Genomic DNA, 14,596 nt, shown 5'->3' with positions numbered 1-14,596 from the left:
GCCCTCTGCACCCCAGCAGGTGGGGGCGAGGTTCCTGCATCCCCACCCCGCCGGTGGGGAGGGGTGTGCGGGCCCCACCCTCTGTACCCAGGAGGGTTCTTTTTTTTTAATTTTTATTTTTAACAACGACTTTGCTTTTTCCTCCCCTCACGTTAGCGACTGCATCCTGCGGCACGTTTCTCACCAGTGCATATTTTCTTTCAGAGACAGCACGCGCAATTCACAGCCGATTCCAGCCCACCCTGTGCTTAGCTCTTGCGCCAGGACCCTGGAGCCTCCCTAAGGAGAAAGGCGTCCTCCAAAGTGGATATCTCAAGTTCACGGAGATACACAGTGAAGCGGTGTGCGTCAGTGTCACAGAGGAGACCTCTGCTCGCTGGCCGGTGCTTACATTCCCATGCGGCTCAGACACAGGGTCACGCACAAGAAGCAACCAGGATGGGAAAGTTAGGAAAAAGTATTCTTGCAGTCTGCCCTCGATCCTGGGCGAGCGCACCCAGAGCTGCCCGCAGTTGCCTTTACCGCAGCTTTGTCCCCAGGCGCCTGGAGGTGGAGTTTGGGTCCCCAGGCGACAGGGGGACCGGCCGGGACGGGCGGGAAGGGGCGGGCCGACGCCCTCCGCGATCCCGGGGTGGGGGTGGGGACGCTGGTGGGGGGAGGCGGGGCCGGCGGCGGGGAGCAGGTGTGCGCTTGGCCCTCGCGTTTGGAGTTCTGGCACCGGAGGAAAATGGGAAGCTTTTATCTGAAAAGAGGATTTCTTTTGTTAAGAGCTTTCTCCACACCAGGGCCTTGTCGCCACGGGAGAGTTTGACCTTTCCGATTCTCCAGGCGCAGCGTTGGGCTGTCTGCTGTTATTTTTAGGGAGAAGTATAAAAAGAATGGCAAAAAGTTTTAGCTGGGGAGAAAGGGGGAACACGCGGGTGCCTCCACGCATACGTGCCCTTAGGGAACCCCACAAGAAGCAGAAAGCAAACCAAAAGTCACACGCTGTTGCACATTAGGGGGAAAAAAGCTCAGTGAGCATGGTTTTAAAAGTGAAAGTTTACGTCCTTGTTCAATGGTTGGTTTTTCTTCGGTTGAATTCCCCATGGGCATAACTTAAGCTCTACGCTTTTTGATGAGAATGCGGATTTCAGTAATCATAATAAAGCACTTGCTAAACTCACTTCAGAAAAAGACCTTATCAGAAGACATTTATTATACCCCTAATGTGTGCCTGGCACTGGGTAGGCACTCGGGAACACCATTTTGCTTAGAGTTTCAAGGACTCTGGACCTAAAATCCTTCACAGACAAAACTATCCGAATAAATTCTTAAAATCTATTTCAAAAGCCCTTTCCCTCCCCGGGCACAGAAAATGGTGCTGATTAATTGCTCATACCCAAACTGTTACTTCTGTTTTGGAGGAATTAACAAAGAAAACCCAGGCCAAATAAATCAACACCGAAGTTCAGAAGGTCAGAGCAATTTGTCTTGGGAACAAAGTCTTCCCTAGGGCCAAGAGGCATTCAGAGGAACTCTTGGTGGTAATGGGATTATTAAAGATATACCTGAGACCAGATAAATATTTGACGATTTTGCAAAGCGCTGGGGTGTCTTTGCAGTTTTCCTTTTGCTGACATATGTTTCCCCGTGGGGTCCGGACCTTGTGGCCTCCTTAGACTTTGCAAGTCAAGGACGGCTGGGGTTTCCCAGCAGTGCGCCGGAGGGGGTGGGAGAGCTGCGCCCGAGATGGGCGGGGCGGGTTACGAGAAGGGTGTGCGCGCGTGCCTGCGTGCATGCGCGTGTGTGTGCGTGTCGGCGTGCGTGTGTGTGTCCCTGCACGTGTGTGTGTCAGGAGGGGGCGGCGCGCGCGCCGGGAGGGAGGGAGGGAGATGCGGGTTACAAAGCTGCCACCTAGAGGCGCCTTCCTGCAGTGTATATAACGCAGGTCCGCAGCCGGCGAGCTCAGTCCTGCAAACTGCTCGGCCCGGAGGCGGTGAGCGCGGGGAGCAGTGAGCCGGAGCCCAGCCCGGAGGTAAGGCAGCTGCTCGCGGCAGCCCTGCCGGGAGAGGAAGGGAAGCAAGGCGGGCAGGGTTTCTGCTCTTCAGCCGAGCGGTCTTTTTACCGAGGACTCTCTTTGCATCGCTGTGACTGACGGTTGCCCGGGGCGTGCAGGTCTGGTCTCCGAAAGCACGGGCTGCATGCTGCACGGGCTGCTTTTTTTGCAACGCGCGGTGCTAACGTGGGGCTTCACCTTTGGGCTGCAGAAAGTAAAAAGGGCCGTTTTCCCTCAGGCACTGGTGGACGGCGCGCTCCGTGGGTGTGTTGGCTTTAGGAATCTGGTGTTGATTTGCTGCTGTGGGTGTTGAAGCTCGGGTAAGTGGAGAGCTTAGCAAGAATGCAGACCGTCCGCTCGGCTGGCTCCGAGTTGGCATAGGGAACAGCCTGGCACCATCGCTTAACCTCTCTCGTGCCGGGATACCAGTGGGGAAATAGAATTGGCAGGAAATCTGTAGTTCCAGAAAGACGTACACTTTATTAAGAGGCATCCTCAAGTGAAGCACTGAACTGTGGGATTCCAGAACGTGCTCGAGTTCGGTGCTTTGGGGGATTACCAGATCCTGTAAGCGGGGAAGCTGGGAGGGTGAATGTTAAATGCAGCCCGGTCTTCTGGTGTCTTGATTGCATCCTTGCTGATCTAATCTGAGTAGGTACCGTGCTCTCGGAAGGTAAGTCCAACTTCAGCTAAAGAACAATAAAGACACACACAAAAGTCTAGGATTTTGTCGTTTAAATGTACCCTTTGGGTAAAACATGAGTGCTGTTCTATATTGTTAGCTTGCATAAAGATTCAAGGGGTGACTGGCAGGCAGAACTTTGGAGTGAGGTCAAGGGGTGGGTGGTTAGCCAAGACTTGTAACTTCCAGAGAGAATGAGAAGTTGTAAAAGTCAGACTGGCTGTCTCCCTCCCCTCCTTTTCTTTTTCTTCTCTCCTCCTCTTTTTTCTTTCCTCTTCTCTTCTTCCTTTCCTTTCTTTTCCTTTCTTTTCCTTTCCTTTCTTTCCTTTCCTTTCCTTTCCTTTTCTTTTCCTTTCCTTTTTCTTTTATTTTTTCTTTTCTTCTTTCTCCACCCCCCCCCCCCCCCAATTCACTTGCTCACAACAGGATCACTAGGTTTTCCAGGAGTGGCAGAGGGCCCCCCTGACATGGTTTATGGCTCTTTGAAGGGATTCGGTGAGCTGACATCCCCTGAAACTTCATTCTGCAAAGTCTCAATGTGGTAACTTTTTCTTTTCTTTTTGAACGCAGATGCTGCCTTTGTGTCCTTTTATTTATTCCAGGAAAATGTGGAGGTCGAATAGGCTTGCCTAGAAAAGAGAGGGCAGGCTGCTGGGGTCTGTGCTTAACTTTCTATAGATTTTTAAATGGATAAACTGCCTGTCCTTTCGTCAGGAGCAAGCTTCCCCAGATGCAGAGCCTTTCTCTAAAGCAAAGTTGCACATAGGCGCTCTAGCTTGGGAACAATTTGCTCTTTTTCTCCGGGTCTCTGGCCATGCACACTTGAATGTGCGGGAGCTGGATGCCACACAGCCTCCTGGGGCTGGGGGGGTGGGGGTGGGGGTGGGGTGGAAGGGCGAAAGAAAATTGAGAAACGCCTGTGTTTTGCTGCCTGTCTGGTTTTTTAGAGGGGCATGCATTGCAGTCATAGTTTTAAAAAAGTTCCAGAAAGTGTGGCCAAGGCAGCATGACGGTGCTTAACTGAGTCAGGACTTTGGAGGTGAGTTTTTCCCTTATTAACGGCGAGTCCTGGGAGAGTTGAGAAGGTATTATGGTTTCTAATCAGACCCAGAACAGGCAAAGTATAGGCTTTCTGGATTGGAAAAAAAAAAAAAAAAAAAACCCAAACAAAAAAACCTACTTCATCAGGAACAGTGGCTTTTTGTGTGATCATCGGGGCAGAGGGGTTTCTGTTTTCGGGGAGGCATGTGGGAGCTGGCTGAGGTTACTCGGACCTGAGGCTGGCGGACGGACACTCTAGAAACCCTAAGAGTAAAACCGAGCTGGGGAAAAAAACCCTTCAGGACTTGAGGACTTTAGCTTTCTCTCCGTGGTTTTGCAGGGCACAAATGGAATTTGGAACTGGAAAGCACAGCGTTTGAACTTAGTTTTCCTTTTCGGAACAAGAATGGTGTCAGAACGCCTTCTCGTTGAGTTTCCTGCACGTGGGTAGAGCGTAGAAAGAAACCCGGAGGCTGGGTCACGTCCACTGTTTCTCACGTCTGGAAAATCAGAGCCCTGGGACACACATTTTCTATTAAAGTAAAAACAAGCAAGCGGAGATAGAGAGAGAGAGAGAGAGAAGAATAGGAAAGGAACAAAAGAGGGGATTGTCTGATTTCGAACACTTGATGGGTTTCTTGAAGGGTAGAGGGACTTGAGTATCTCAGTGGTGACTTTGGACAGCTGTTGGCCAGGGACAGATCAAAGGGCAGTGGGCAGCGTGGGGGACCGTGTCGGCCAGACAGACAGCGTCTTCCAATTTTCTTGCTGTAACAGATACCTTTGTGGGGATCTTCCCTGAGTTTTATTAGCAGAGCCTTAAGACTGAGTCGCCTTCTCCTGGGAACCCTATTGTGTCTGGCCGAAAGCCTGGCTGACCTCCCACTGCCTCGTCCAGGTCCTGAGCTGGGTGGGAACTAAGGCTCTGGTTACACCCGGCCAACCCAGACGGCAGCCTTTGTGACGTGGGGCTCTCTGGATCTGCCCTTCTGGGCACAGCCCTGTTTCCCTGTGGGCAGCTGAGCACAATAGACCAGATGGGCTTTCTGGATGTGGGGGTTCATTTTCTCCCCCAAATGCTTAAAGGTGGATGAAGATACCCCACCCCGTGTGTTAACAGGAAGCATGGTGAGGACCCCCCCCCCCCCCCCAACAGGGGTAGGTGGCCTAGATCTGAATCAGGGTAGGAAGCTTTCTTTCTCCTTGACTCTCTCTTTATGACCTTTGAGTTTCCTGCTGACGTAGAGCAGCCCCTTACTTGTGTAAAGTAAGTATCCGTCCGAGACTGAACGGGCAGTCAAGACAGCATTATTTTTGTTTGCCTGGCACTGGGGGACCCACCAGTCCCCAATCTGTTGTCAGCCCTCGCAGATGGCCGCGGGGAGCCTGCCAGGGCCGGAGCTTTCCTGGACTGCCCCGTTGGATGTAATGCAGCATCGGTAAAAACACCAAAACCGAGGGGAAAACAAAACCCAAACCTCAGCGCTGGGCCGTTGCCTCACGTTTTTAGAGGTAGTGCGGGTTCTCCTTAGCGAACCGCGTGCCGGCTGTGCGGGAAGGTGGGGTGGGGGGGGGGACTTTGGCAAGGAGGCCAGAGCACAGCTCCCGCTGGATGAAGTCTCTGGAAAAGTTGCGAAAGGGAAGAGAGCTGATGTTGAGCCACAAACCGAGATCAACTGGTCCCTTGGCCTGGCCTCGGTTTGCGGAGGTTCAGCAGAGAGGGAGGCTGAACAGGGTGATAGGATCTGGACGTCGCAGACTTGCTCTGTGAAATTCTGTCCTGGGGGACACAGATCCCAAATTGCAGAAAGCCAATAAAAAAGGTCACCCGTAGGCAGAGGTCTCCCAAAGAGCCCCGAGGGCTGGAGGGTCCCCCTTAGGGTCCGAGCTGCTGCCTCCCAGCCCTGGCCTGGCCTGTGAAATCATACCTGCACCACTGGGGACTTCGGGGAGCGCCTTCCTCCCGCCTGTTTGCCCCCGGCCACCAGAGCACCCGGCTGTGCGCCTTCTCCCGGCTTTGTGGCACCCCTGCCCTCAAAGCCTTTTCTGCCCCAAGCCACTCCCTTGCTCAAAACCCCTGTGGCTCCTGGTGGACTGGCCCAGCCTGACCCCCTCGCTCCCTGCACCCCTGCCCCAGACGGAGTCTTGCGCCAGCTTTCGTGTGTGGGGAGGGTGGCCTCAGCCAAATTGAGTGATGCTCTTCGTGGTGCCTCATTGGTACACGCCTTCCCTTCTCCTTGAAGGCCCCCATAAGCCACTTGAGGGGAAATCCCGCACCTTGCTGCCCATCTCAGTTACTGGCAAGTTCTTGGGGGGCGGGGCGTGGTGATTCTGGTCTGTTATGCCCCAGAGCACTGCCCCTCGCAGAGGAGGCTCCACAAAGATTTGGGGGCCTGGACAGCGTTGATGTTTGTCTCAGTTCGATGAGGGGCTCAGAATCTTCCGGACTCCCATTCCCAGGGATGGCGTTGCATCACTGGGCGTGGCGGAGCCTGCTGAACCCCGCTGACTTACTGACCGTGAGTGCGTTGAGCCCCTGCATTGTGCTGGCCGCGGTGGAAAAAGGTGAAGACGTCGTCGGGGTGCGGGACTTGGGCAGGAAGAATGTGGAGAGAAGTGAACGAAGTGACACAGAACGGAGACCTGTGGCCTGGGTGGCGGACGAGGAGGGAGAAGCGGGATGCGTTCATTGGGACAGGAGCAGCCAAGGGGTGGGTCGGGAAGAGTCTTCCTGGTCTGGGATGGGAATTTGCAAACACACAGGAGGCAGTTTTGGCGAACGCCAGCCGGTTCCCGGAACACTTGGCAGTCTCCGTCGTGGAGGGACTGACTTTCGGCCAAGGAGAGGACATGTTTACTGCAGGCTGACCGCCACCCCTTGCCTACTAACCCCGGGGACTTCTAATTCTGGCTTGACCCCCCAGCTCACCGGGTGAGCTCAGGAGGACCATTTGGATCCAGACGAATGCCTCGGGCCACTTGGCTGTAGTTCACTCGTTGTCTGGGATACTTGGTTGATGAATAATAAGCCTGAGATAGGAGAGGCTCATCTCCCAGAAAAGTCCTCCGATCGACAAAGAGGAACCTTTCCACCACTAGCGAAGAGGAGTGGTGGATGAGGCCCTTTGCAGACCCCAGGCCGGTGGGGAGGCCCAGACAGACACCGGGTCCTCCGCAGCCATAGGGAAATGGCAGAAGTGTGATGGTCCCTGAGTACAGGTGTGGGGCAGGTGACCCCCAAGGGTCCATAGAAAGTGACCCCAGGGGAGAGGAGCGGTCAGTTAAGACTCAGTGAGTGCTGGGGACAAGGGGACGTACAGTGAAAAGTCCGGCTTTTTGTTGTCAGTGGGGTCTCCGTGGTCTAGGAGAATGGAAAGGGAGCCTTTACTGGTCTGTGGAACATTCCTGAATGTACATAATTCTCGAGGTCAAATTTCAAGTGGCACAGAAGTTTAGAGAGTCAAATCGACAATCCCCCCTCTGTCCCCTCCCCCTGTGCTGCCTGCCAAAGTTTTATACTTATCCCAGATCTTTTTTCTGTGGCCTTTGTGCACGTGTATTTGCATATAAAGACACACCCACCTTTTGCTCCTGTTTTACGTAAATGAGATTATGGGACGCAAATGAGATTATGCAACGCGTAGGCACAGGCACGTCGCCTTCACTTGGGCTACCTTGTAACTTTCCGTGTTCCTAAAGGAGGGTCCCTTTCGTTTTTCTTAGAGCTATGTTATATTTCAGAAGGTGGACGCTTTGACAAACCAGCCCCTGCTGATGGACATCCACGCTGTCTCCAATTTTCTCGCTAACAAATAGTGCTTCAGTAAACACGCTTGCTCGTGCAGCTGGGGACTCCTGAATCTTTCGAGAGGAGCAACGTGTGAACCTAGGTGTCGAAGTGGGTCTCACCCTCCGGCCTCGGGGCTCTGAGTCCGCAGGGAGGCGGGCAGTGTGCAGGTTTGACTGGCCCTGGGAGTTTTTCCCAAGCTCTGGCCCCCACGCTGGCGGGAAAGGACTTGCTGGTTTGTGCAAAGCAGAAGGTGACTGGTCCCGGTGGGATGAGGGGTCTCCTGCAGGTCCGGGTGTCATCAGACCTCCGCTGCCTCCCAGCACAGACAGACCAGAGACTGGCTCAGAGGCCTGATGCTTAGACGGGGAGCGCAAATCCTCCGGGGTTCATGTGGAATGCAGTCTGTCTGTCTGTGCCGGCCGAGGTGACCTCCAGCTTTTGCTGGAGGGCAGCTGAGGAGCTGGTGTGGGACACGCTGGGCATTAAAGTGGCCCCTGTAGTTCATCAGCACCGCCCCCCCCCCCCCCCCCAGCCCTCTCCACCCTCAGATTTTGCCGGGAGCTTTGTCATCAGGCGTTGTGGCAGACAGCATTTGACAGAAAATGCAGACTGTCTTTGTCAGATCATATTCTCTTCTGGAAACGGCCCTTGATTGTTTCCAAAGCCAAATGCACGGAAGATACCCGCATGACCAGAGGCTAAGCTGTGTTGAGGCCTTTTACTCTCCTTAGGCCCCGTTTAGATTCGTGGAAGGTTTGATTCCTAGTTGGTCTCATCTCCTTGCTGTGCTTCCCTGCTTCTCTTGACCGCTGGGGCCTCCTGCCCTGGGAGGGGGTGCCTGGGAGGCGGGTGCCCCGGAGGCGGGTGGTCAGGGCACAGGCCCCGCCTTCAGCTCCTGGGCCGAGTGGTGGTGGATGATCGGTGATGGACGGGCCAGCTGGCTTTCTCGCTCTAGCCAGGGGCCTCGAAGCCTCTGCTGTGCCCTTCAGCCCATCAACCCTTGCTGGAAGAGCCCTACTGTGTCCCCTCAGCCACAGGGAGAGGACACGTGGATTGGGTAGTGTACCCCACGAGGGCCTAGGAGGACCCGTGATCGCTACAACAGGTTTTCATTGCTCAGAGGGCAGAGGCGGAAAAACCCGGGATGGGGCCCGCACTCTCTCTGGCCACAACTCAAGCTCTGGGAACAGCGACGGTTGGCAGGAGCCCCAGAGGGTCCAAAAGAGCAGGGCATGAGAGGCAGGTGGCTTCTCATACGCTCCCGCCCTGTGTGGTATGGCTGTGCACGCTGAATAGTGCCCAGCGCCTGTCCACTGGACGGCACGGGAGCCCACTGTCTCCTTGTGGTGAGCAGAGAGGTGGGGGGGCTTGGACCCAGTCACGGTGACAAAGGCTGGGGCGCATTCCTTCCTTTCTGGCCCCCGCCGACAGTCCAGATCTGGGGCTCCGGGGCGTGTCTGCTGAGGCCCTGCAGGGCTGTAGCGGTGAAGGTGGAGGAGGGAGCCCCACCCGGCTCCCGCCCTCCTCTGCCCTCCAGCAGGGGTCCTCTGCTCTGCAGGGACTCTGGGGTCAGATGAGGTCATGAGGCGAAAGCACCTTATAAACTAGGCCGTGCTGCAGAATGTGTTTCATTTTAGGGAAATGGGGGGAGAAGGGGTCACCGCCTTGGAACCAGGAAGGAAGCAAAGCTGAAATCCTTGCTTTGTTCTGTTCTGGAATCGGGCGCTTCAGGGGTCAGGGTGGAGAGGATCAGTCCCGGGCAAGTTAGTGGCCAGGGGGACGTGGCAATAGTGGCCTCAAGGCACGGTCTGGGGCTGGCTGTCCACCCTAAGGCCAACCCAGTGGGTCAGGGACCCCTGTCTCTTCTGCTGCCCCGTGTCCCGTGGGGGTCCTCGAGCTGCCTCTTAAGACAAGGTGGTCCGGAGTCTGGTCACGCGAGGAGTTTCTTTGTCTGAAACTTGGTCGTGCTGAGTCTCCCGGGATGCCGTCCTCTGCTGTGGGTCTGGTCCTGCACAAGTTGGTGGTCGCAGGGCACGGGGACCCTCCTGGTGGGGTGCTCCGAGGACCACCAGGCTTCCTGGCTGCGGGCACTTCACGGGGGGCCCAGCCTTCTCCCCTTAGCAGCAGGGACACGGGGGCCTGCTTAGGTCACCAGGAGAGGGACCAAGGGGCACTTTCAACCCGCAGAGGAGAAGTGCTCGGGAATCTGCTGGTGATCTCCACTAACTGAGATCCACCTGCTGTGGGTTCGAGGCTGAGGAAGTAGTCAGTCCTGGGAGGCAATGGGATGTCTCATTGTCAGGGACTCTGTTCATTTATCTGGAAGGTAAACCTATCACCCTGCCCATCTCTGTGTACCTTTGCCTTCCAGGCAGGGACAGGCAATTACTTAGGCGGCAAGAGTTAGTTTCAAACGTGGACCAAGAATTAAGGGAGGCTGTGACCTTTGCTAAAGGGTTGGGAGGGGGCGGGGGTGGACTTTTGCAGAGCATGTCCCCTATGTGCTAGACTCTGCACTGGGCCCTTTGGTGCCCGGGTGACTCCGCGATGGCTCTGGTGCCCTGACAGTGCAGCGGAAGACAGGTTAACTAGTCTCAAGTTAACCGCCCATGAGGGGAGCGTCAGGATTCCAACCCAAGAAGGTCTGGTCTCGGGATGGGTGCTTTTCCCGGCTGTGTGTCCTCATACCGTGAGCGTAGCCACCTGAGTACTGACCTGTGCATCCTCCAGGGAGATCACCTAGGTGACCTGGAGTCCACTGTAAATGAACTTGGTTGGCACAGAGGCTCGACTCGGGGTGGGTCATTACCCGTGACATGCGGGAAGGAAGCACAAACACCTTCCTCTGTGAGGTAGCTCTCAGCAGGTCGCCCTTGTTCCCACGGTCACACAGTGGGGCTGCCGTCCCGGGGCTGGGTCCTGGCGGGATCTCAGCACCCTCAGGTTTGCAGGGGGGGGGGTCACCCATAGAAGACAGCCCCTGACAGCTCTCACGGTGGGTGCATTTCGGGAGAAATCACGTCTAGGCACCGTGGTACCTGGGAGCGGGATTCCTCTATGGATGTGCAAATGGTGACGATCCCCAGGTCAGCAGGGAAGACGGTGGAGACAGGTGTCTGCCCCCCAGAAGCGTGGCAGGTGGTGACTTTTGTGCTCCGGGTCTTGGCACAAGCCGCTCCCGAAGCAGTTGGATAAATAAAAGAAGGGAACACAGCCGGTTGGTTGCCCTTAGTTGAAAAGCGCGCGGCCCAGCCGGGGACGGGGGGTGCGGGTTTGGGGTGCACCCAGGCGCCCGAGCTGCAGGACGTTGTGTACCGAATGGTCGTCAGGACCGCGGGGCGAAGGCGGCCTGAGACCCGGGCCGACACACACGCGTGCTGCAGGAAGGTCAGAAGCACCGAGTCAGTCACACTTCTGATGCACACTGGGGAGGGAATCCGAAGCGCTGTCATTAAGACCCCAGCACAGGACCCTGGTCATGCAGCATTGCCAGGGACTGATCGACTCTGCCATTCTTTGGGACGTGGGGAAAACGGCTCCGCTGTCCTCCGTGGAGAATGAGCGAGCCGTCAGCGTCGCCTGGGCTGTCAGACGCTTCGCTGGCCCCTGGGCCGTGTTGATTTCGTCGGCCGGGCTGCTGACGTCTTGAGAACACAGCCGTGAAAAGACAGAGACAGCGGCCACCCTTGCTGTCTTTAGCACCACGTGGGCTTAAGATTCCGGGTAGGTTTTTCTTGGCGGTGGTGCAGAGCTCCGTCACGGCGGCTGGCTTTTGTCCTTTCTTTGGGAAGCCGCCACCGAGCCCGAGCGGGACAGCCGAGCTTACGGAGTGCCGGAAAAGCACGTGGGCTGGCGCTCCGGCGTTCCCTAACGAAGCCGCTCTTCCGCTCCATCTCTCTTTGTGTGGTTTTTGTGTAGGCCGTCTGCTTCCTGCCCTCGGCACCATGGATCTGCACCTCTTCGACTACTCGGAACCGGGGAACTTCTCCGACGTCAGCTGGCCGTGCAACGGCAGCGACTGCATCGTCGTGGACACGGTGCTGTGCCCCCACATGCCCAACAAAAGCCTTCTGCTGTACACGCTGGCCTTCGTCCACATCTTCATCTTCGTGATCGGCATGATCGCCAACTCCGTGGTGGTCTGGGTCACCATCCAGGCCAAGACCACCGGCTACGACACGCACTGCTACATCCTCAACCTGGCCATCGCCGACCTGTGGGTGGTGGTCACCATCCCCGTCTGGGTGGTCAGCCTCGTGCAGCACAACCAGTGGCCCATGGGGGAGCTCACGTGCAAGATCACGCACCTCATCTTCTCCATCAACCTGTTCGGCAGCATCTTCTTCCTGACGTGCATGAGCGTGGACCGCTACCTGTCCCTCACCTACTTCGCCGGCACGTCGAGCCGCAGGAAGAAGGCGGTGCGCCGCACCGTCTGCGCCCTGGTGTGGCTGCTGGCCTTCTGCGTGTCCCTGCCCGACACCTACTACCTGAAGACCGTCACGTCGGCGTCCAACAACGAGACCTACTGCCGCTCCTTCTACCCCGAGCACAGCGTCAAGGAGTGGCTCATCAGCATGGAGCTGGTCTCCGTCGTGCTGGGCTTCGCCGTCCCCTCCTGCGTCATCGCCGTCTTCTACTGCCTGCTGGCCCGAGCCATCTCGGCGTCCGGCGACCAGGAGAAGCAGACGGGCCGCAAGATCATCTTCTCCTACGTGGTGGTCTTCCTTGTGTGCTGGCTCCCCTACCACGTGGTGGTGCTCCTGGACATCTTCTCCATCCTCCACTACCTGCCCTTCACCTGCCAGCTGGAGAACTTCCTGTTCACGGCCCTGCACGTCACACAGTGCCTGTCCCTGGTGCACTGCTGCGTCAACCCCGTGCTCTACAGTTTCATCAACCGTAACTACAGGTACGAGCTGATGAAGGCCTTCATCTTTAAGTACTCGGCCAAAACGGGCCTCACCAAACTCATCGACGCCTCCAGAGTGTCTGAGACGGAGTACTCGGCCTTGGAGCAGAACACCAAGTGACGCGCCCTGCGGGGTCCCGGGGACCGAAGGTGCCCGTTTTCCACGCGGCACCGGGATGCGTCGTTTCCCGAGCGCGCGGCCAGGGGGCTTCGGGGCCGGGCGCCCGAGTGGCGGGAAGAGGGGAGCGTGTGCCACGGGCCGCCGTGGCGGCTGGCACGCGGCCGTGCGTCCTGGCCGTGTCTCCTCACGCAGCTGTGACCGGCCTGTTGGCCCAAGCCTGCCGCGGGGATGGGCTTGCCTGCACTTGTGTAACATAGGACTTTCCGTGCTCCCCGAAGGTTTTCTATGGCGATTTGTATTTAAATCTTAAGACTTTATTTTCTCACTATCGGTGTACCTGATAAACGTATTTGAAAGTTTAAATATATTTTAAATGTCGTACGGGAGGCACAACGCTGACTTGTATTCAGAGCGTGGTAGTTTGAAGACTAGTTTGACTTCCGTGTTGACTAAGGATGACATTAATTGTTAGCTGGTTTGAAAGGATATATCTATAAATATATAAGTATATAAATATACGCCAGTCTTGGCGGAAAGGCTTTATTTACGATAGTTTTATATCTGTGTGGTGCTTTGGGGTATGGAACGACAAAACGACTCTGTCATGCAGTCTGTGATCTTATGGGTGTTGTAAAAGTACGTGAAAAAGGCGAAACAAAGCACAGCTGCCCCGGGCTGCGACGCTGTGCACAAAGCGAGCGGTCTTATTCCAGAAAGTTCTCTCCGTTTGTAAGTTATTTTTTTTTTTAATAAAGTTTTTTTTTTTTCCTAAAAAGGCATTTGAGTCTCAGTTTTAAAAGCATGTGTGACATTTAAGTGGCGTGTGTGTGTGGTAATAACGACACATCTGTGCTGCATGTTACGTCGGCCTGACGTGTTTAAAACAAGAACGCTACCATAAAGCAAAACCCAAGGGGTCAGCTTGGAGGCGGTGATAGAAAAGGAAAAACATTTCGTGCTTTTTTTTTTTTTTTTTTTAATGTCATGTGGTATATTTGCGGGAAAGGAGATGCTGGGTCAGTGTAGCCTTCGAGGCCACGTGGTGCCGGAAGATTCTCACCTGCCATCAGCCCAGAATTGTCCAGGGCCCGGGACTTTGTGTGTGGCTTGGTGTGTGCCCCCAGGGCCACATGTCACATAGCCCATTGACACTTCCCTGTGAAGTTTTTTTTTTTTAATTTTTTTTTTTTTTTTAATTTTTTTATTATTTTTTTTTTAATTTTTTTTTTTTTCAATATTTTTTATTTATTTTTGGGACAGAGAGAGACAGAGCATGAACGGGGGAGGGGCAGAGAGAGAGGGAGACACAGAATCGGAAACAGGCTCCAGGCTCCGAGCCATCAGCCCAGAGCCTGACGCGGGGCTCGAACTCACGGACCGCAAGATCGTGACCTGGCTGAAGTCGGACGCTTAACCTACTGCGCCACCCAGGCGCCCCTAATTTTTTAATGTTTATTTATTTTTGAGAGGAAGAGAGGCAGAGCGTGAGCAGGGGAGGGGCAGAGAGAGAGGGAGACACAGAATCGGAAGCAGGCTCTAGGCTCTGAGCTGTCAGCACAGAGCCTGACGTGGGGCATGAACTCACGGACTGTGAGATCATGACCTGAGCTGAAGTTTGACGCTTAACCGACTGAGCCACCCAGGAGCCCCTCTGAGCATCCAATTTAAAAAAAAAAATTTTTTTAATGTTGATTTATTTTTGAGAGAGAGAGAGACAGAGTGTGAGCCGGGGAGGGACAGAGAAAGGGAGACACAGAATCCGAAGCCGGCTCCAGGCTCTGAACTGTCAGCACAGAGCCCGACGTGGGGCTCGAACCCCACCAACCATGAGATCACGACCTGAGCCGAAGTCGGACGCTTAACCCACTGAACCACCCAGACTCCCCGCTTTCTGTGGTTTTAGGCCCTGCTTTCTCTTCCTGTGTACAGGGCAAACTCCATTTAAAAGACAAAACCAATCTGTGACCCTCTTGAGACCACGCGATGAATGCATTGTCGGCCTGTGCATTACC

At 55.3% G+C, this 14,596-nt stretch overlaps 1 protein-coding gene across 4 annotated transcripts; it reads left to right on the top strand.

Annotated features, from left to right (window-relative positions):
• The first annotated feature begins 1,906 nt into the window (after window positions 1-1,906).
• On the top strand, window positions 1,907-13,359 carry ACKR3 (atypical chemokine receptor 3). Of its 4 annotated transcripts, none has more exons than XR_009607962.3 (3): window positions 1,907-2,017; window positions 2,277-2,358; window positions 7,485-8,156. XR_009607962.3 is itself a non-coding variant. In XM_060625880.3 (3 exons), exon 3 carries the CDS (start codon window positions 11,496-11,498, stop codon window positions 12,582-12,584), a length of 1,089 nt encoding a protein of 362 aa, XP_060481863.1. In that variant the 5' UTR covers window positions 1,908-2,017; window positions 2,277-2,358; window positions 11,470-11,495; the 3' UTR covers window positions 12,585-13,359. The 4 variants fall into 4 exon arrangements, 3 of the variants coding, with proteins under 3 accessions (XP_060481863.1, XP_060481864.1, XP_060481865.1); XM_060625880.3 differs by lacking the exon at window positions 7,485-8,156 and adding an exon at window positions 11,470-13,359 and having other exon boundaries at window positions 1,908-2,017; XM_060625881.3 differs by lacking the exons at window positions 2,277-2,358; window positions 7,485-8,156 and adding an exon at window positions 11,470-13,359 and having other exon boundaries at window positions 1,909-2,017.
• Window positions 13,360-14,596: the final 1,237 nt, after the last annotated feature.

The sequence above is a fragment of the Panthera onca genome, chromosome C1 (genome assembly GCF_046562875.1).
Source record: "Panthera onca isolate mPanOnc1 chromosome C1, mPanOnc1 haplotype 2, whole genome shotgun sequence".
Taxonomy (NCBI): Eukaryota; Metazoa; Chordata; class Mammalia; order Carnivora; family Felidae; genus Panthera; species Panthera onca.
The sequence above is the reverse complement of the archived record's forward strand: the minus strand, read 5'-3'. Positions and strand labels throughout refer to the sequence as shown.